Source organism: Micromesistius poutassou (genome assembly GCF_964030765.1).
Source record: "Micromesistius poutassou genome assembly, chromosome: 14".
NCBI classification, from domain to species: domain Eukaryota; kingdom Metazoa; phylum Chordata; class Actinopteri; order Gadiformes; family Gadidae; genus Micromesistius; species Micromesistius poutassou.
The window spans coordinates 13,338,839-13,359,550 of record NC_140284.1 but is presented as its reverse complement, the minus strand read 5'-3'; the positions used below and the strand labels follow the sequence as shown (position 1 = coordinate 13,359,550).

At 44.7% G+C, this 20,712-nt stretch overlaps 1 protein-coding gene across 1 annotated transcript in view; it reads left to right on the top strand.

Moving 5' to 3' along the window:
• fer1l6 (fer-1 like family member 6) overlaps positions 1-20,712 on the top strand; it is a gene marked incomplete at both ends in the record, with an annotated part of 76,380 nt that overhangs the window by 4,999 nt on the left and 50,669 nt on the right. Inside the window, 11 exons of the mRNA XM_084478218.1 lie at positions 7,468-7,599; positions 7,847-7,909; positions 8,063-8,141; positions 8,604-8,760; positions 8,967-9,153; positions 9,393-9,494; positions 15,627-15,717; positions 16,305-16,422; positions 16,761-16,980; positions 19,035-19,143; positions 19,234-19,537. Coding sequence (XP_084334344.1) covers positions 7,468-7,599; positions 7,847-7,909; positions 8,063-8,141; positions 8,604-8,760; positions 8,967-9,153; positions 9,393-9,494; positions 15,627-15,717; positions 16,305-16,422; positions 16,761-16,980; positions 19,035-19,143; positions 19,234-19,537 — 1,562 coding nt within the window. The remainder of the gene's footprint in view (positions 1-7,467; positions 7,600-7,846; positions 7,910-8,062; positions 8,142-8,603; positions 8,761-8,966; positions 9,154-9,392; positions 9,495-15,626; positions 15,718-16,304; positions 16,423-16,760; positions 16,981-19,034; positions 19,144-19,233; positions 19,538-20,712) is intronic.

Genomic DNA, 20,712 nt, shown 5'->3' with positions numbered 1-20,712 from the left:
TCCTCCTCCTCACTCTCTTCAGCTAAGACAAAAGGAAAGTTGTGGTTATTTGGCTATTTTTCTCAAGTTTGTTGCGCCTCCTAGTGGACAGGTTTGAAATGGCGTTATATATTACACCACATATGGACACTAGAACTCCCCAGCATTCCAATAATACCACAAATTCAAAAATCCACTGTGGTAATTTGGATATATTTCAGCTTAAACTTCACACATATCATGCAATTTTGCTATTTTTCTCAAGTTCGCTGCGCCTCCTAGTGGACAAGTTTGAAATGGCGTTATATATTACACCACATATGGACACAAGACCTCCCCAGCTTTCCAATGATACCACAAATTCAAAAATCCACGGTGGGAATTTGGAGATATTTCAACTTGAACTCTACATATATCATGAATATTGAAATGGCGTTAGATATGACACCACATATGGACACTAAACGTCCCCAGCTTTCTAATGATACCATAAATTCAAAAATCCACGGTGGGAATTTGGAGATATTTCAAATTGAACTCTACATATATCATGCGATATTGCAATTTTTCTCAAGTTCGCTGCGCCTCCTAGTGGACAAGCTTGAAATGGCGTTAGATATTACACCATATCTGGACACTAGAGGTCCCCAGATTTCCAATGATACCACCAGGTCCCGGTTCTACGGGGGTGCATAAGCATGCATTGCACCCCCAAAAAAATTGTTTGCACCCTCAATTGAAAAAAGGAGGGAGTGAATTATTATTATTTTTTTATAAATATGATAAAAAAAATAAAACACTTGCTCACAAAACTAATTGTTCCATTAAATACCGTTGTTTGCTGCATTTATTTTGTTCACTAAACCGATAAGAACGTTATTATTATTATGACAGGTGCGCGTGAACTGCGCCCCGTCCGGCGGCGCGCACGTCAGTGACATTAAACTTCTTCGGCAGCAACAATTAGGCATTTACAATGGATATCCGAAAATAAAAAAGAACACCGCAAAAGAATCCAATACATCAGACAGTATAACCGTTGTGAACACTAGCACTAGCAACGCTAGCTCAATCCTGCCCGACTCGCTGCCTTTGCCGGCGCAGCTCTCACTTCCGGACAAGCAGCCTTTGCCGGCGCCACTGTGTTGTTCATAAGAACCCATAATTGCCAATTGTGTTTTGATTGTATTTATTTACAATCTTGTGAACTTTAAGAAAGGCACTATGTATTACTGATTACTTTTTGTGAAAATAACATTCCTAATTGGGTTTTATCTGTCAGCATTAAAAGTTTTGGGCAGCAGAATAAGCACTTATTGACATTAAGTGGTTCACATAAAGGTGCATCTCATAATATTAGAATATCAGGGAAAAGCTATTTTTTTGTAATTTAATTCAAAAGGTTCCATATAATCTAGATGTATTAGACATGAAGTGATATATTTCAAGCATTATCTTGTGAATGATAATGTAAAATTATTTTGTGACATTTAGTGGTTCACTTATATAAATACAGAGCATGTTTTATGTTTTATGTTTATGTTGTTAAATTATTTGGTCTCACAAGGCTACAGTGCTGCTTGAAAGTATGTGAACCTCTTGAGCCTTTTCAAATTTGATTTAATTTAACCATTATTAATTCATTCTCATATCCAAAGCTTGGATATCAATAAGCTAACGTTGCAGCTGAAATGTTCTCCACATCACAAGACATGATGTGATACCATCTTTTAAGCACAGTAAATGTTTTTGTCCCAACATGTCAGTACAACTACCCAGAAGTGCTTGTCAATCTACTGGTAGAAAGGCCTGTGTAAAAAGCGAAGTCTGAACTGAAGCTGGGTAGCTGGTTTTACTATAGTACCGGTGCACCCCCTGTAATCGATGCACCCCAAGGCATTCTGTTCTGGAACCGGGCCTGGATACCACAAAATAAATAACTGACGGTGGGAATTTGGAGATATTTCAAATTGAACTCTTCACATATGCGATTTTGCTATTTTGCTCAATTTGGTTGCGCCTCCTAGTGGACAGATTTGAAATGGCGTTAGATATGACACCACATATGGACACTAAACGTCCCCAGCTTTCTAATGATACCATAAATTCAAAGATCCACGGTGGGAATTTGGAGATATTTCAACTTGAACTCTACATATATCATGCAATTTTGCTACTTTTGCTGAATTTCTGAGGCACCTAACGGAAAGCTTTGAAATGGCGTTAGATACTACACTAGACATGGCATGAAGTATCCTTGGAATGTTCATACCGGGTAGAAATGAGCGTTAGCAATCTTTCGTCAAACCCTACCAGATGGAGCTCATCTCCGCTCATTACTCAGTTGGCTGTGTAGGGCATCGAGAAGTTAAGGCGGTGATGGTCTGGATACTGAATTCTGTACCCGTGAGATGCAGGCAGTCTATTGGTCAGCAGCATGACTTGTGAAACAGTGCTGCTACACTGGGCTGCCACCCGAGAAAGACAGTGTTCACAGAGCAATAGGACACACTCTGTTAATATCTTATTGTCTTCGTTATCTTGCTCAATGTATCACACTTGATATGCACAGTTTTCTATTTCTTTCTGTAATATGCTGCTCTAACTCCTGAATTTCCCTCACGAGATTAACACACTGGTGAGATGAACAAACTACAATAAACGCTTTTGTTTTAAATACATTCGGTTGCATCTAGGGCTGAGCCTATTCTGTCTCTGAGATGGGTTGTATGGATGAATGGCGGGAGGTGCACACCAGTGGGGTTTCGCAGTGCTAACAGAGTTGGGATTCGTTACTACTCACATATGGCTCCAGGTAGTGGGATAGAACTATAACAAACCCAGTACTTAAAATAAATTCTTATGAAATAATGAAGTCAATGTATCCATCAATTAAGAAAAATCTTTCATCTTTATGGGTTCACACATTACAATTATACATTATATACATTATATACTGAATGTAGGTTATCCCTCTTGCATGTCTTTGGGATCTCAAGTAAAACATATATTAGAAATATGCAACAAAAGCATCACTTAAGAAATTTTAACATATAATAAAATAATATAATATAATATAATATAAACACAAACAATAATATAACCGCAAGTGGTGATTAACGGGGTCAGAGCAAAATTAAAAGTAAAAAACACACTAATGGAAGATACATAAATATGACACATTAAGAAGGAAAGATGTTGATATTCCCCTTATTGCCATATTGTGCCTTGGCTTTCAGGTGAGTGGGCTGCAGAGCAATGGATGAATGTCATGTGCAGCTTGTTCATAATGCTCTAATCAGGATTCAAACTCTCAACCTAAGGATCACCAGAAAAACGCATTATCCCATTGAGCCACTGACAAACCTGAACTGTAACCTCATTCACATGGTAAAAATGCCTATCGATGAGCACATAACATCAAGAAAACTCCAAGCACACATTTCACAAGGGAATTAAGGGCTTTCTTAAAAGAGTACAGATCTGAAAATTTGCACTGTTAATGGTATCCACCTAATGATAGTCGTATGGTAGTTGTACAATAACAAAATGGTCATATAGGAAAAATGGGCTGAGACTGTGGACATTTGGTTTTTCTATGAAATTGTGGGAAAAGTAAACATTTTTAGAGCAGAAGACCTGGGTGAAAAATATGCATCTGATTTTAAAGATTAATGTGATGAAAGAATTTTGAGTCCAGGTCAATCTGGTAAGAAGAAATAAGGCTAGTTCATAGTTTCATAGAGAGAGAGAGAGAGAGAGAGAGAGCGTGTGCATGTGTGTGTGTGTGTGTGTGTGTGTGTGTGTGTGTGTGTGTGTGTGTGTGTGTGTGTGTGTGTGTGTGTGTGTGAGTGAGGGGGCGGGGGGAAGAGAGAGAGAGACTCACGCACACTCATTCACCGCGTCTCAATGGTTTCTGGGCTCACTTGATATTACGGTAATCTTCCCCCCACCCCGGAACGACCATTCTCTAAGGTGGAGTCGAAACTTAAGAGAAGCGGGATCGGCGAATGTGGGGCTGCAATGAATGTGGGGCTAACTTCAGCGTCGTCATCGCAGCAGTTTCCTGTAATGCAATGTCTTTCAATGTAAGCGTGCCTTTCCCGCTTACATTGCCCGCATCATCATACCCCTGCCCAACAATATTGGCAGGAATCGATCTAGACCAGCAACAGCTATAGCCATGTCAATGCCTCTGCGTTTGAATGATAATGAATGCATGGAACGTTGCATTTTTTATGTTGACACCAAAGTTTCACCAGAGAGTGCGCCGCGCGCCAATCACTGAATGAATGAATGAATGAAACCTTCTGCGGAATCAGAGAAAGTCTGCCCTCTTTGCGGCGCAAAGCATGTTTCAGAAATCAGTACATTTAAATAAATGCTATAGTTGTCACACAGACACATGCTATTTTTTTATTTTTGTAATATAATTATTATTTTTGTAATTATTTCAGGGGAGAGAATGCCGTCAAACAATGTAGGCCTACGCACGGTGCGTTCAGGATTAGGACTGAAATAGCATATGTCGGCCTAGACCTAATCAATTGTGTTTTAATATTTGTAGCATTCATATTAGTCTATTCTTTTCGTAGGCTGCTCCGCTGTTGGCCTTGGATCCATCATTATCGGGAAACGGGGCCCTGGACTAGTAGACCAGGGCCCCGTTTCCAGATAACGATGGATCCATGCTCGAACGATCCATCGTACGATTGATCTCACGATGCATTGTTAATTTTAGGGGAACGTTTCCAGAAACTCATCTTAACATGAACGCGTGTGCTCTGCTCTTACGACGTCGTAGGATTGTAGCTGTCTACTGACACAGTGCTGAAATGGGCTCCGTATGAGGGGGAGACGCAGGAATGTTGTTGGATTAAACTATATTTTGTGGCAGCAAGAAAATATCTCCCCATCAAGGCCAACAGCAGAGTAGCCTACGAAAAGAATAGACTAAGATGAATGCTACAAATATTAAAACACAATTGATTAGGTCTAGGCCGACATATGCTATATCAGTCCTAATCCTGAACGCACCGTGTGTACATTGTTTCACAGCATTTTCTCCCCTGAAATAATTCCATATTACAAAAATAAAAAATAGCATGTGTCTGTGTGACAACTATAGCATTTATTTAAATGTGCTGATTTCTGAAACATGCTTTGCGCCAAAAAAAAGAGGGCAGACTTTCTCTGATTCTGCAGAAGGTTTCATTCATTCATTCAGTGATTGGCGCGCCGCGCACTCTCTAGAAACTTTGGTGTCAACGTTAAAAATGCAACGTTCCATTCATTCATTATCATTCAAACGCAGAGGCATTGACACGGCTATAGCTGTTGCTGGTCTAGATCGATTCCTGCCCATATTGTTGGGCAGGGGTATGATGATGCGGGCAATGTAAGCGGGAAAGGCACGCATCGCAGCAGTCTACGTTCACTGCAGAAACCACGCTCTCAACTTGGCGATTGTGCACTCCACTAAGGTCAGGGATGTTCGTAACTGTCTAGACACGGTCCAATAAATAGTGAACTTCATCACAGCCTCACCGACGCGCCTACAGTGCTTTATGGCAAACAATCGCAACAAAAAACGCCTGCAGAAATTATCCGACACCCGCTGGTCTCAGCATGATTCATGTAGGCTACAGTATGTCTTCTGTCATTGATCAATATGAGGACACCCTAACCCTAACCCTAACCACGATGGTTGAATTAAAATCAGAGGGAGACAGCAAGTGCCGCTCGCAAACGACCTCCCACACGAGCAATGGAATCATTTGATTTTATTATATGCCTTGTGATAGGGTTGCCTTGTGACGTGGCGTTTCATCGGTAGGCCTACATTTCTTTTTGGCTGACAGTCCAAGATTCTCTGCAGTGAATGCTCCATTGATATCATGCCTTTCGGTTGGACGATTGATGGGGGATATTTCAAAGGATACAGATGCTCCATTCACATGCACTATATCCTGTCTAACTGTACGAAGGGAGATGTTTTCAGGTGTAGCTGTGAGGCCCAAACACTGGACTGCTTGGGGGAGCACAATAGATCTATCTGCACCATCATCAAGGACTGCATGAGTGACAAAGGTCCTTTCCCCATTGTGGAGACATACTTTAACAACTTTCAGCATGACTTTATGGCAGCGATTGGGTTTGTCCATGTAAAGGAGCTGTGAAGGAGAGGATGTTAGCATCACTGTGGCTGATTTGCTTGTAATTGCATCATGGAAAACGGTCAGGTGGAGCTCATTACAGGTGTTACATGGCTTCCTTAAGGTGCATTTATCCATTTTATGTATTCTCCCACATTTGCCACATCTATCCTTCTCTTTGAGCCATTTCATAATGCAATTTCTGGATAGCCTTTTGAATTCTGCGCATGCGCCCAGAAAATGATCTCTGATATTACAGTAGGGACAATAAGGCTTGGGCTTCTCAATATTTACCCTTTCTTTGGTGCAAGCACTTTGTGTACTATCCTTCGTGGACAGGTAGACAGTGTTGTGGACAGGTAGACAGAGAAGACTTGTCTGGAGGGTTGGCGTTCCTTTCCCGTACGGTTGGGGTTCCTCTCTTGTTTGTGGAGCTCAACAGCTCTCTCTGATATGTGTTTGGCTCTCGACTTTGACTGTAGCCAAGTTGACAGGTCAAGGAGGGAGTATGTTTGGTTTGCTTCTCCAGTCAGAATTCCATGATTAATGCAATGCTCCACAAATCTGTCTCTGTACTGTACAGGTAATTTACTAATGAGTCTGTCGACATGGGACCCACACCTCAGCTCAGACCCGTTAGGGCCCTCCAGGGACAGCAACATTCCCACTAGAGCATGGACAGACAGGGCAAAATCATCAAAGGCCTCTATGTCACCTATACGAATGATGGGGGAATTTAACATTGCACCTATTTCACTCTGCACCAGTAGCCTTGGCTGACCATACTTCTCTTTAAGTGAACGGAGAGCGGTGGAATAAGGTCTGGTGTCATGCATGCAGGATCTGGCCAATTTATTTGCTCCTGGGTGCTGAAGATGGTCCAGTAGTATTTGATATTTATACTGCTCAGTAAGGTGGGGGTGATTATCAAGGAGGTTTTCAAGTGCCATTTTCAGCAGGGCGAACTCAATCGCTCTGCCACTCTTGAACACTGGAATTGAGGGCCTTGGTATTCCATATGCAGTGGCTATGAACAACTCCATCATATTTGGGGTTGGACCAGGTAAGTCAATAGATGGCGGCCCCTGGGATGACATGGCTTGCACTGGTGGTACATTGCCAGTGAAAGTGGGCTGTTCAGGGCTGGGCAGTGATGCAGCACAATAAGGGGCCACTGTCTAACAGTGTTAGACAGTGTTAGACACAGTGTTGTACAGTGTTAGACACAGTGTTAGACAGTGTTCGACACAGTGTTAGACGCAGTGTTAGACACAGAGGTGTCTTTCATTAGGGTATCACACAACGACATGTTAATGGTGTGTGTGTGTCTCAGGTGGCTGTTAACATCACTGAGGCTAGGCAGCTGGTGGGTGAGAACATGGACCCCAGCGTGGTCATCGAGATCGGAGATGAGAGGAAACAGACGTCCGTTAAAGAGGGAACCAACGCCCCCTTCTTCAACGAGGTACAGCCTCTTCTTACTATCATGCTCATGCTAACCTTAATCCTAGTGCTGATGCTAACCTTCATGCTAGTGCTCATGCTAACCTTACCGCTAGTGCTCATGCTAACCTTAATCCTAGTGCTCATGCTAACCTTAATCCTAGTGCTCATGCTAACCTTAATCCTAGTGCTCATGCTAACCTTCCTGCTAGTGCTCATGCTAACCTTCATGCTCGTGCTCATGCTAATGCTTGTTCTCTCTTCTGCAGTACTTCGTGTTTGACTTCTTCGCCCATCAAGAGTTGTTCTTGGACAAGGTCATCCGGCTGTCAGTAAGTCAACTCATCACCCACCAGACTCAGATAAATATTGATCCACTCACTTTAGAATAGAGCAAACATTACTCTACCTCTGCCTCTTTCTGTTTCTCTCTCTGTCTCGTTCTCTTTCTGTCTCTCTCTCCCTCTCTCTCTCTCTTTCTCTAGGTGGTCCATTCCAAGATGTTAAGGAGTTTTTCTGTCGGGTCCTTCAAGCTTGACGTGGGCACAGTTTATCGGCAGCCAGGTGCGCCGTTCCTCATCCACACTCTCATTGGTTCTCCCCTTGCTCTGCCTGCTCTACCTCGCCCTATCCAGGGCTAGCTTTGCTACAGTAGACTAGTTGCCTTAAAGATAGAGTTTTTTGGTACAGACCCTAATTGGTCTCAAATCTAAGAAATCTCCTCTCCTCCCCTCTATTCTGCTCCTCTCTGCTCCTCCCATCCACTCCTCTCTTCATCTCCTTCTCTCCTCCACTTTACTCATCCTCTCCTCTTTCCTCCTCTCCCCTCTCCTCTCTCCCCTCCTCCTCTTTCCTCCTCTCCCCTCTCCTCTCTCCCCTCCTCTTTCCTCTCCTCTCTCCCCTCCTCTTTCCTCTCCTCTCTCCCCTCCTCCTTTCCCCTCTCCTCTCTCCCCTTCTCTCTCCTCCTCTTTCCTCTCCTCTTCTCCTCTCCTCCTCTCTCCTTCTCTCCTCCTCTCCTCCCTCTAGGTCACCAGTTCACCAATAAGTGGGCGGTGCTTACTGACCCGAGTGACCTCAGCACAGGGGTCAAAGGTTACGTGAAGTGTGACATCAGCGTGTCAGGGAAGGGCGACGCCACGCCCCCTGGGCAGAAGGCCAGCGATGCGGGGGAAGAGATCGAGAAGTGAGACCTAGTACCGCCAATCTCTAGACCTGAAGGTCTCGTTAGCATGGGGATCAGATAGACCACACCCAATGACACGCTCACTGGTCCAGGATCAGATAGACCACACCCAATGACACGCTCACTGGTCCAGGATCAGATAGTCATATTCATCACAATGATAACATCTGCTGCTCCTCCATGACCCAGAATGCACCTGTCCCCAGGAACCTGCTCCTCCCAGAGGGGCTGCCGGGGGAGCGGCCCTGGGCCCGCTTCTCTGTGCGGGTGTTCAGGGCAGAGGGCCTGCCCCGCAACAACTCCAGCATCATGGCCAACGTGACCAAGGCCTTCATCGGAGACGCCACGGCGCTCATCGACCCCTACGTGGTGGTCAGCTTCTTCAGGCAGACCGTCAGTCCATCCTCATGCTCTCTGCTACCAGAACTACTGGGGCTTCAGGGTCCTTGAAATACATTATTATTAGTATGTTATAAGTGAAATGCTGCTGGCGGATTCCTGACCAATCAGTCATCTCCAGCATTCATCAATGCTAAGCAGGGAGGGAGGGAGGGAGAGTTCCAAAGTTCTGGTTCTCCTCTGATCTCTCCTTCAGCTCCGTTAACACTCTCTCTCTGTCTGATGTTCTGCAGGGCCGCACGTCCACCCAGAAGTCAACAGCGGACCCCGTGTGGAACGAACAGATCGTCTTCAGGGAGATGTTCCCCCCGCTCTGTCAGAGGATGAAGATCCAGGTGAGGGTTAGGGTTCTCCTCATCATATCACCCTCACCACATCATCCTCATCATCCCATCACATCATCCCCAGCTGCAGGTGGTGGTGGAGCAGGTGGAGCTGAGCTAGCTTTAGCTCCAGGCTGCTCAGGGTGGATCAAAGTGCCTTTAGAGGCTGGGCTGGCAGTGCCTCATTAACCACTGGGAGACTTTAGAGGTTAGAGGCAGTGCCTCACTAACCACTGGGAGACTTTAGAGGTTAGAGGCAGTGCCTCACTAACCACTGGTAGACTTTAGAGGTTAGAGGCAGTGCCTCACTAACCACTGGGAGACTTTAGAGGTTAGAGGCAGTGCCTCACTAACCACTGGTAGACTTTAGAGGTTAGAGGCAGTGCCTCACTAACCACTGGGAGACTTTAGAGGTTGGAGGATGGAAGGCATCTTTTCTTTTTGTGGACAGAGCATTTATTTGGTTTGAACATGATCCACAATGTGTTCTGTAAAAGAAGAAGAATACACACACACACACACACACACAACACACACACACACACACACACACACACACACACACGCACACACGTTGTACAAGGCACTTTTATTGACACAGCACCATCAAACAGTCCATTGATATGGCTTTAAAAGAAGATAAAAAAGGACAATTATTTTAAGCGATTTAAAATAAAAAATAATGTAATGTAATATGCAGGTATCAGTTATTCTGTTGGAACTGTGGAAAACAACAAACAGCCTGATTTAACTAGGCAGACCTGCTCCACCGAGTCCAGCTGGGGACCAGGAATAGGTCTCTGAAGACCGGGAACAGGTCTCTGAAGACCTGGAACAGGTCTCTGAAGACCGGGACAGGTCTCTGAAGACCAGGAGCAGGTCTCTGAAGACCGGGAGCAGGTCTCTGAAGACCAGGATCGGGTCTCTGAAGACCTGGAACAGGTCGCTGAAGACCAGGAGGGGATCTCTGAAGACCTGGAACAAGTCTCTGAAGACCAGGAGGGGGTCTCTGAAGACCTGGAACAGGTCTCTGAAGACCAGAGAGCTCTAGTGTATCCTTAAAGGTCCCATGGCATGCTATTTTATGGATGTTTTAATACAGGTGTTAGTGGGCCCCTAATACAGTACTTGAAGACGTTCAAGAAATTCTGCCTTGGTGCAGAGTTACAGCCACTACGAGCCAGTCCCACAATGAGCTCTCCACAAACATGCCGTTTCTGTGTCTGTCCCTTTAAATGCTAATGAGGAGAGAGGCGGGTCCAGGTGGAGGGTGGGGGTGTGGCCCTGAGCCACGGTACCATGCGCTAGTGTTTACAGTGGATATAATGCAATGGCTCGTCTACACACAGTCCAAGTTCAAGCTTTCCAGTTTGACCCAGAATCTGATCCGGATGGAGAAGCACCTGAAGAAGTTGAAACTCCACGGCTACAGCAGCCCGTGACCGAATGGTTCGTTTAAAATATTATAAATATGATACGGTACTTTAGTTGGTTCATGTATGCTGTTCGTTATTATCTGATTTGCTATCGTTCTAAAGCTGTAATAGCATCTATATCAACCATATAAGTCAGGGTTTTTCAAAATGGGTGCCGTGACGCATGCTCAGGGGTGCCGCGGAATGTTCCAAGGCTTGATAATTTAATGACATAAAAAAAAATCATAATATAAATTTCATAATTAATTTCAATAATATTAAATTGCTTTGTGAAAGTTAAAACAGTATATTGTATGATTCTTCGGCTAGCAGTTGTGGAAAATACATAACGAGAAAGACTACATGTCGCCTATGTGACGTCACCCCATAACACGGCCACATGTAGTCTTTCTCGTTATGTCTTTTCCACAACTGCTAGCCGAAGAATCATACAATACACTGTCAAACAGTGTTGGGAACGTTACTTTAAAAAAGTAATTTGTTATAGTTACTCACTACTTGTTCCAAAACGGAGTTAGTAACTGAAAAAAAAACTGTAAAAAAAATAAAAATGCTATATGTCAATGAATTTGAATTAGTGCTTATATCTCCACCTTGAAAATGCCAACTTTTCATCGGATTGCTCCGGACTCGCCATCTCTGCTGCTTCTTCGAATCTGTTTGGTGTGTGTGTGTGGTGCGCGTGGCCTGGCTTGTGTGTAAAAAGACTGGCTCCGATTGGCTACCATGAAACATAACTCTGCCTTAGCCAATCATAATCGCTTATCTCGTTGTTAATCCACCCGGTCTCCTCACTATCAGTTTGTGTGTGGAGCCAGGGGTGCATTCGGATTACGCAGTTTATTCAATCAATTCATAGTAACGCACCACATTTAACGTTCAGTAACAATAACGGCATTGTAACGACGGGAACAGTAATTAGTTAGATTACCCCGTTACTGAAAAAATAACGGCGTTACCTAACACCGTTCTTTTAAACAGCGTTATTCCAAACACTGCTGTCAAACTTAACATGAAAAATTATATAAAAAATTCACAGACAACATATGTTGACATTCATGGCACAATTCAAACGACCAAAGACCAGAAAATAATTATTTTCTCACATTCACTTGCATTAACGATTTTTCAACCTAGGAATAAACTGAGGCAAAGGCTGTCAGTCAGGACCTCATTGTTGCACTGTCCACAATCCCTCCTCGCATTAACAAACTCTGCAGTCGGAGACAGGCACATGTGTCCCATTAAATTGATAAATTGTCTGTGGAGACAACGAGTATAACTATATTTTTGTGAACTTTATGTTGAAGGTTTGTTTCTGATATTTTTTGTTACTGCCAGCCAATTTCTCAATTATTACCATTGTGGGAGGCCTAAACACGTATTTTGACTGTGATACAGTTGTGAGAGGGACAGATGGTTTATGCACTTTAGTTGAAGGCCTATTCCTGATATTGTCCACTGTCATATATATATGTATAGCTATAGACTAGGGTGACCAGACGTCCCCGGTTTCCGGGGACAGTCCCCGTTTTCAGTGACCTGTCCCGGCTACTAAACTCCCCCCGCCCCACCACCCCCCCCCCCGGTCAACAAAACAATCCCGTCCGCCCGCAAACCCCCCCCCCCACCCCTTTTGTATGACAAAAACACTACATGTTTGGAGGTTTTTACACCGCTGAACCCAAAATGTCCCCGGATTTTGTCTCAGAAATCTGGTCACCTTACTATAGACACTAACCAGAGCCACTATATTATTCAGACCTCTGCCATTATTACGTCTACCTATACTTTTTGGATAGGTGCAGTTGTTGAAATTGTGCTACCATGTGATACCTCAGGTAGCACTGACCACTAAATTGGAACTACTTTGTCTCTTCATTTGACAACTAATTCTAATTAGGTTACTAGAAGACTATGGGAGGTCGAACAACAGCTATGTATGGTTGACCATCCTGGATTGGAGCCTGTCTGCCTCAATGTTTACTCTTCAGAATGCCAGCCAAATATACAGCGCTGACTCTGGTCCTCTACATTTGGGAAGAATGCACAAGTAAGTTGTGCTTTGTTATAGAATTTAATAAAATAATAAATAAAGTTTTTCTTAATCTTGTGCCTAATTTTGTCAAGATGTATTTACATCAGAGGTAAAAAAAAAAAACCCTCCTTAAATTGTTACAAAACAAGCATTGAAGACGATCCATAGGAGCTTAGGAATATTTATTTAGATAACAATAACGCAAGAATAAATATCTGAATCAATTGTTCAGTCGCTATAGCAGGGGTTGGCAACCCTAGGCACACGTGCCACCACTGGCATGTGGCAGCATAATCATTGGCACACTTGCAAAAAAATATATACAGTATATATATATATATATTTTTAATTTATTTTAAAAATATTATTTTTTCGCTGTAATGTGGCAGCATAATCATTGGCACACTTGCAATAAATAAATAAATATTCTTCTCGTCTCTAGATTTGAGAACTAGAGACGAGGACTTTAAGAGGTTCGGACCCATGTTTTCTTTCCTGATCAAGCCACAAAGCTTTGTTGGACATGAACTGGATTCATCACTGACAGACTGGTTGGAGACACAGGACATGGAAATGCAGCTGATTGAGCTGAAGAGCTCAACTCTGTGGTTGACTTAGTTTGCAGAGCTACGGAAACAACTGGAAACCACAGCAGTCAAAGAGCACGAAACCTGCATCCTCGCCTGCTGGGCATCTACACCAGATAAGTTCAGCTGTCTCCGGAACGTTGCGCTGTCTCTGCTGTCAGTCTTCAGGTCGACATACCTCTGTGAGCAGATATTCTCACACATGAAATATGTGCTCAGCCCCTCCCGCAGTCGTTTAATGACGGAGCACTCTGAGGCATGTGTGCAGCTTAAAGTCACAAACTACAACCCCCAGATATTGGAGCTCAGCCAAGCCAAGCAGGGTCAGGGATCACACTAACTGGTAGGCTTCAGTTTATTTGTTGTAGCCTAGTCCTACATGATTTTAGTATAGCTGTTAACCCATGTCGTTACAAACAATGTTGATTTGAATGTGTCATGAGGGTGATAAAGTTCTTATGCTTATTTAAAGGTCTAGCCAACAGATTTTTTTTTGCACTTTACTGTTTTGGGAATTTCCTCCCAGTGAGAATATGTTTACATTAGTTACTGAAGGCAGTGTTCTGAAATGGGATCAATTAATAGTTTGTTAACCTATGTTGTGAGTAATATAGTAGAAAATCTTTAAAATATTGTTGCAAGTGGCCTGTATGCATGGCCTTCACATGTTTTTTGTGAAGCTGTCCATGTCAAAAATATTGATGGGGATGTTTCCAACATTCTCCTATAATCAGATTTTTATTTAATTGTATGCACTTTAGTCTCTGTTTTTGACATTTTCTCACAGTGCAAATATGTTTTTGAATGAGTTTCAAAAAATCAACAAAACAAAAAAAATCATTAAACTATTGATGTATGATTGTGGACTATGGAAATAATACATTTCCAGGTCTTTTGGAAATGTTTGGAGTCTTATATTTAATATTTAATATATTGTTGCTTATGGCACACTCATCAACAAGAAAATGTCAAACTGGCACTGCATGTTGAAAAGGTTGCTGACCCTTGCGCTATAGTTACCCAGGGTTGCCAACTCTCACGCATCTGGCGTGACACTCACGCTTTCAGCATCAATCTCACGCTGTCACACACACGCAACAAATGTCACGGCAAAAAAAAAAAATTCCCATCAGATCTCGTCGCTTCGGACGAACACTAAACTGCTGCGTAACCCCCCCACCTCCCGCAATCCAACACTCAATTCCTCCCCCCTTAAAGGAATTGAGTGATTCCTTCTACTTTCTAACACAGTTAGGATCCTCTGCCTCTAGAGACCAGCCTCCTCTATCTCTATAGACCAGCCTCTATAGACACACAGGACACAGCCTCCTCTATCTCTATAGACCAGCCTCTATAGACACGCAGGACACAGCCTCCTCTATCTCTATAGACCAGCCTCTATAGACACACAGGACACAGCCTCCTCTATCTCTATAGACAAACCTCTATAGTCCAGCCTCTGCCTCTTGATACCAGCCTCCTCTGCCACTAGATACCAGCCTCATCTGCTTCTATAGACCAGCCTATATAGACCAGCCTCCTCTACCTCTATATTCCAGCCTCTGCCTCTTACTACCAGCCTCTTCTGCCTATATAGACCAGCCTCTATAGACTAGCCTCCTCTACCTCTATAGTCCAGCCTCTAACTCTAGAGACCAGCCTCCTCTGCCTCTATACACCAGTCTCCTCTGCGTCCATAGACCAGCCTCCTCTGCCTCTATACACCAGCCTCCTCTGCCTCTATACACAGCCTCCTCTGCCTCTATACACCAGCCTCCTCTGCCTCTATAGACCAGCCTCCTCTGCCTCTATACACCAGGCTCCGCTGCCTCCATACATCAGCCTCCTCTGCCTCTATATACCAGCCTCATCTGCCTCCATAGACCAGCCTCCTCTGCCTCTATACACCAGCCTCCTCTGCCTCCATACACCAGCCTCCTCTGCCTCTAGAGACCAGCCTCCTCTGACTCTATACACCAGCCTCCTCTGCCTCCATACAGCAGCCCCCTCTGCACCACATATATGTCCCAATTAGGAACTGATTTGAACCAGAGATAACTCTCTCTCGCCCTCCCTCCACCAGGTCTGGGATGAGGGCAGTATGAATGACGTTGCCATAGGAACCCACTACATCGACCTGAGACGCATCTCCAATGAACAGGATGGAGACAAAGGTAGAGAGAGAGAGAGAGATTCATTCATTGTACTTAATTGTGTAGCATGTACTTAATTGTGTTGTGCTTGCATGTTGTGTAGCATGTACTTAGTTGTGTAGCATCTGCAGTAGCTAGCTATCACTGCTGTATACGGGGAATGGGGTCAGCCTGGTGATTGTTAGTACTTGCACTTGGTTCTATGAACGTCTTTACTGTACTGACGGCGATATATTGTTTCACGTCTTATGACAAAAGTACATTTAGTCGATTTGGATAAAAGCGGCTGCTAAATGCCCTAAATGTAAATGTAAGAGAGAGAGAGCAACGTTGATGATAAAAAGTCTCTCTCTCTCTTTCTTTCTTTCTTTCTTTCTTTCTTTCTTTCTTTCTTTCTTTCTTTCTTTCTTCTTTCTCTCTCTCTCTCTCTCTCTCTCTCTCTCTCTCTCTCTCTCTCTCTCTCTCTCTCTCTCTCTCTCTCTCTCTCTCTCTCTCTCTCTCTCTCTCTCTCTCTCTCTCTCTCTCTCTCTCTCTCTCTCTCTCTCTCTCTCTCTCTCTCTCTCTCTCTCTCTCTCTCTCTCTCTCTCTCTCTCTCTCTCTCTCTCTAGGTTTCCTGCCTACCTTCGGTCCGGCATGGATCAATCTGTATGGCTCTGCCCGTAACTTCTCATTGGTTGACGATAACCCTGAGCTTAACGAAGGCATAGGAGAGGGCGTGTCTTACAGGTGAAGACATTACCTGGATAATTTACAGTCCCTTACCAAACTCATCGCAATATTACCAACTGCTTAATTACCAATATAAATCAACACACAGGTTAATGACCATATCCATTAAGACACTTAATTACCATATCAAGTTAATGACAATATGCGTACATTAAGATGCTGTTTAATTACTAGATGAATGAACCCTGTATACACCAGAGATGAGTGGTGTGCAGGATGTTTCCAGGTGTGTTTCCAGGTTTGTTACCAGGATTATTTCCAGGTGTGTCTCCAGGTTTGTTACCAGGAGTATTTCCAGGTGTGTCTCCAGGCTCACCTGTGCCTTTCTCCTCCAGGGGGCGTGTCTACCTGGAGCTGGCAGTAGAGATCCTGGCAGGGGGGACGGGCTCGGAGCCCAAACTCAGCCGATTGGTCAAACCAAAAGAGTTCAAGGGAGGCAAGAGCGGGGGCAAGGAGGTCAAGACTCCTGCAGGAGGAGCAGGAGGAGCAGGAGGAGGGGGGGCCGACGAGGACAAGGGGAAGGCAGACGTCTTACCTGCAGAGCCCCCTCCACAGGTAGGGAGAGGAGCGTTCCTCACTGTCTCACCTCCTTAACCTCCACAGGTAGAGAGAGGAGCGTTCCTCACAGCCTTTAACCTCCACAGGTAGAGAGAGGAGCGTTCCTCACTGCCCTTAACCTCCACAGGTAGGGAGAGGAGCGTTCCTCACAGCCCTTAACCTCCACAGGTAGAGAGAGGAGCGTTCCTCACAGCCCTTAACCTCCACAGGTAGGGAGAGGAGTGTTCCTCACAGCCCTTAACCTCCACAGGTAGAGAGAGGAGCGTTCCTCACAGCCCTTAACCTCCACAGGTAGAGAGAGGAGCGTTCCTCACAGCCTTTAACCTCCACAGGTAGAGAGAGGAGCGTTCCTCACTGCCCTTAACCTCCACAGGTAGGGAGAGGAGCGTTCCTCACAGCCCTTAACCTCCACAGGTAGCGAGAGGAGCGTTCCTCACTGTCAGCCTTTAACCTCCACAGGTAGAGAGAGGAGCGTTCCTCACTGTCAGCCTTTAACCTCCACAGGTAGAGAGAGGAGCGTTCCTCACAGCCCTTAACCTCCACAGGTAGGGAGAGGAGCATTCCTCACAGCCCTTAACCTCCACAGGTAGCGAGAGGAGCGTTCCTCACTGTCCTCCTTAATTATGCTCACCTGACAAAGAGGCCCATGTTAGTGGTTTGTAAAAAATAATAATAGAATTGATTGAATTTATATAGAGCTTTTTTTTCTGGAAACTCAAAGTGCTTACATTGACGGGGGGGACCTCACTAACCACCACCAGTGTGTAGCACCCACTGGGTGATGCACGGCAGCCAATCGGTGCCAGAACGCTGACCACACACCAGCTTGAGGAGGAGAGTGCGGGAGTTAATGAGTCAGCCAATCATGCAGCTAGGGTGACCACCTGCTAATAAGTCCAAGGGGGGACAAGGGGTATGTTTCGGGGGGACAATGGGGGACACTGCCTGGCGTGGCGGTGCCCCCACCTCACGGGCAGACTCACTGATAGTGGTTTACCCATTTCTAGCACATACCACCTTACATGGTATATTAATAATGCCCTATTCCCCTAAACATGTGTAATTACTGATGTATGCTCATGAATAGGCCAACCAATGTGTATTTTTTTCTAAATAAAGATTCATAATACTTTGAACATTCAATGAATTGACACACAGATGCACTTCCACTCACGATTTATTCACTTTAAATAAATTATAATGTAAAATTATAGGTTTAACAGGAATTGTAGTTGCTTAACACCACAGGAACAGTTAAAAAAAAAGAAAAAAGTCACAATGTGCCACAATCTCCTGCTCGATATGATGTAGCGTGTTGGACAGTGTGATACACACTCGTCACCTCTGCAGCAGTCACTTTGTCAGCTAGAAAGTCGTTTTTAGGTGGGAGGAAAGCATCCATAGATTTGGATGTCTCTTTCTGTTGGACACGTTTCTTGTGAGTCTCCGTGAGTCTGTGTCGTTTGACATCGTATTCCCCTCCATGTCCGATTGAGAAGGACGTTTTACAAAGGTCACAAAAAGCCCTCTCGGTATCCCCCTCAACACCTTTCAGCCACAAATATTCATTTTCCCAGTCTTTCTTGTACCCACACCTTCTCATATTTTTAATTGGTGGTAGAGGTGCCTCAGACTCAGTCTCTTCCTCCATTTTTCGAATTGGAAAGCGCGCATCTAAAAGTTCCTTCCCAGTGTGTGTCTGGTATGTACGTGCGTGCGCTGTCATGACAACAATGAAAAAGTTGACAACAACCTAGTCAGCAGTTCAACTGAGAGGTGGGTGTGGCAACAGTAGCGTGCTGAACTGTCAAGTAATGTTCGTTTGGCTGGTTTCATTGGTCTGGCAGCTGGCCAGACCAATGAAAAAAAAAAGCACTTGTTCATTATTTATCTGATTGATGAATTTTTTTTGATGATCTGATCCTCATAAGAAGCCAATCGAACAATAGAAAAATGTATTTGCAGTTCCTATTTGCAGCACAAGAGGGAGAAATACACTAATCTAATGGTAGCATAATGAAAGTGACAGAGAGAGGGTTGCTGTGTTTCAGCTGAACGAGGAGGACAAAGAAAGCTTCCTGCTCTTTGGTTGCGTGTTTGAAGCCACGCTCATCGACAGGAAGATTGGAGATAAGCCAATCAGCTTTGAGCTGTCCGTCGGTCAGTTTCCACTCTTTTCTGCTGGGGGTATCTGGTGTCACTATGGGATGTGTTTCTATGGTAAGCAAGGCCGATGCATCCATCTCCCAGGTAACCACGGCAACGTGCTGGAGAACCCCTGCCCGGGGGGGGGCTCCGGGGGCAGCAGGAGGTCTCTCCCGGAGAACCTGGACAGGCTGGCCCCCTCCCCCTCCTCCCCCTCCTCCTCCTCCCCCCTCCTGACCGGGAAGACCCCTGACTCCCAGCGCAGGTCTGCTCTGGGCAGAGGCACCCCAGACCCCCCGAGGAGGTCCCTGCTCACCGGGGTGACCCCCGACCCCCTGAGGTGTCCCCCACAGACCCAGACCGACTCCTGCACCCCTGCAGAGAAACCCCTCCTGGCCCAGGGGAACAAGTACGCCTCCTCACCACACACACACACACACACACCAGAGAAACCCCTCCTGGCCCAGGGGAACAAGTACGCCTCCTCACCACACACACACACACACACACACCAGAGGGGTATTCCATCAACCAAGCCAAGTGTAAAGCCGGACTTATTTCGCTTAGCCGGGCTTTACACTTGGGTTGTGTTCTCCGCTAAGTAACCATGGCAATTCATCAGACCAAACTAAACTGGTCGGGAGCAGGTTAACTGTCAGGTTAACTTAAGCTGTGTTTCAGAGAAATCCATCTGTCAGCAACAAGTGTACCATCAGAAGGTTCCGCCAAGCCTAATCCTCAGGATTTTGTCATAATTGTACATATATGAAGTACAAACAGCGTATATTTTCACTAAGGGTCTAAGATTAAATGATGCAAATGAAATAATGCAATGAATTGCTACATATTGTTACTGTGGCTATTTTTCCAACACATTTTTACACAAATCTATGTATTATCGCATAATCAGCAATCAGCGGCTGGGTGAATGGTCTAGCACTTGCCCTGTGATAGGCGCGACCCGAGTTCGCGTCCAGAGTATTTCATAGTATTCTTGGCGTTGGCTTCATTTTGTAATTCCCTTTATTAATTTTATTAATTCCCTAATTAAGAATGTTCAAAGAAATGGAAATTAAATGGCATGAGAAGTTCTTTGATTTCTCTAGTAATCCTTCCTATATTATTAATTACGTGGGGCTTGAACCCCGGACAACTGGGTGCAAGTCCGACACGTTAACTCGAGACTATCTCCCTGCTTTCAAATCTATGGTCAATATTACATTTAAATATGTTACGCTTAATACTACTTATGCATTCAACAGATCGCCGATTTTTGTGCCAGGCAGCCTCCCTGTTTCTATTAATGGTTACGGTGTTCCCTTTTTGAGTTATTATATGCGTGTGCTCCTCATAGACCTCCACAAGCAGCTTCTGTTCGCCGCTCGGTCCTTTTCGGACATTTGATCCATGATTCAACATTCACGGTTCTGGGCTGGTTACATATCTTGTGAACGGCCATAATCCAGGATAAAGTTAGCCAGGATAACATTAGCCTGGCTTGAACTAACCTGAGCAAGGCGCGGCTGAACTGCGTTGATGGAACGGCTTAAGCCTCAAGTGGAAGTTGGCGCTAGTTCTAACTTG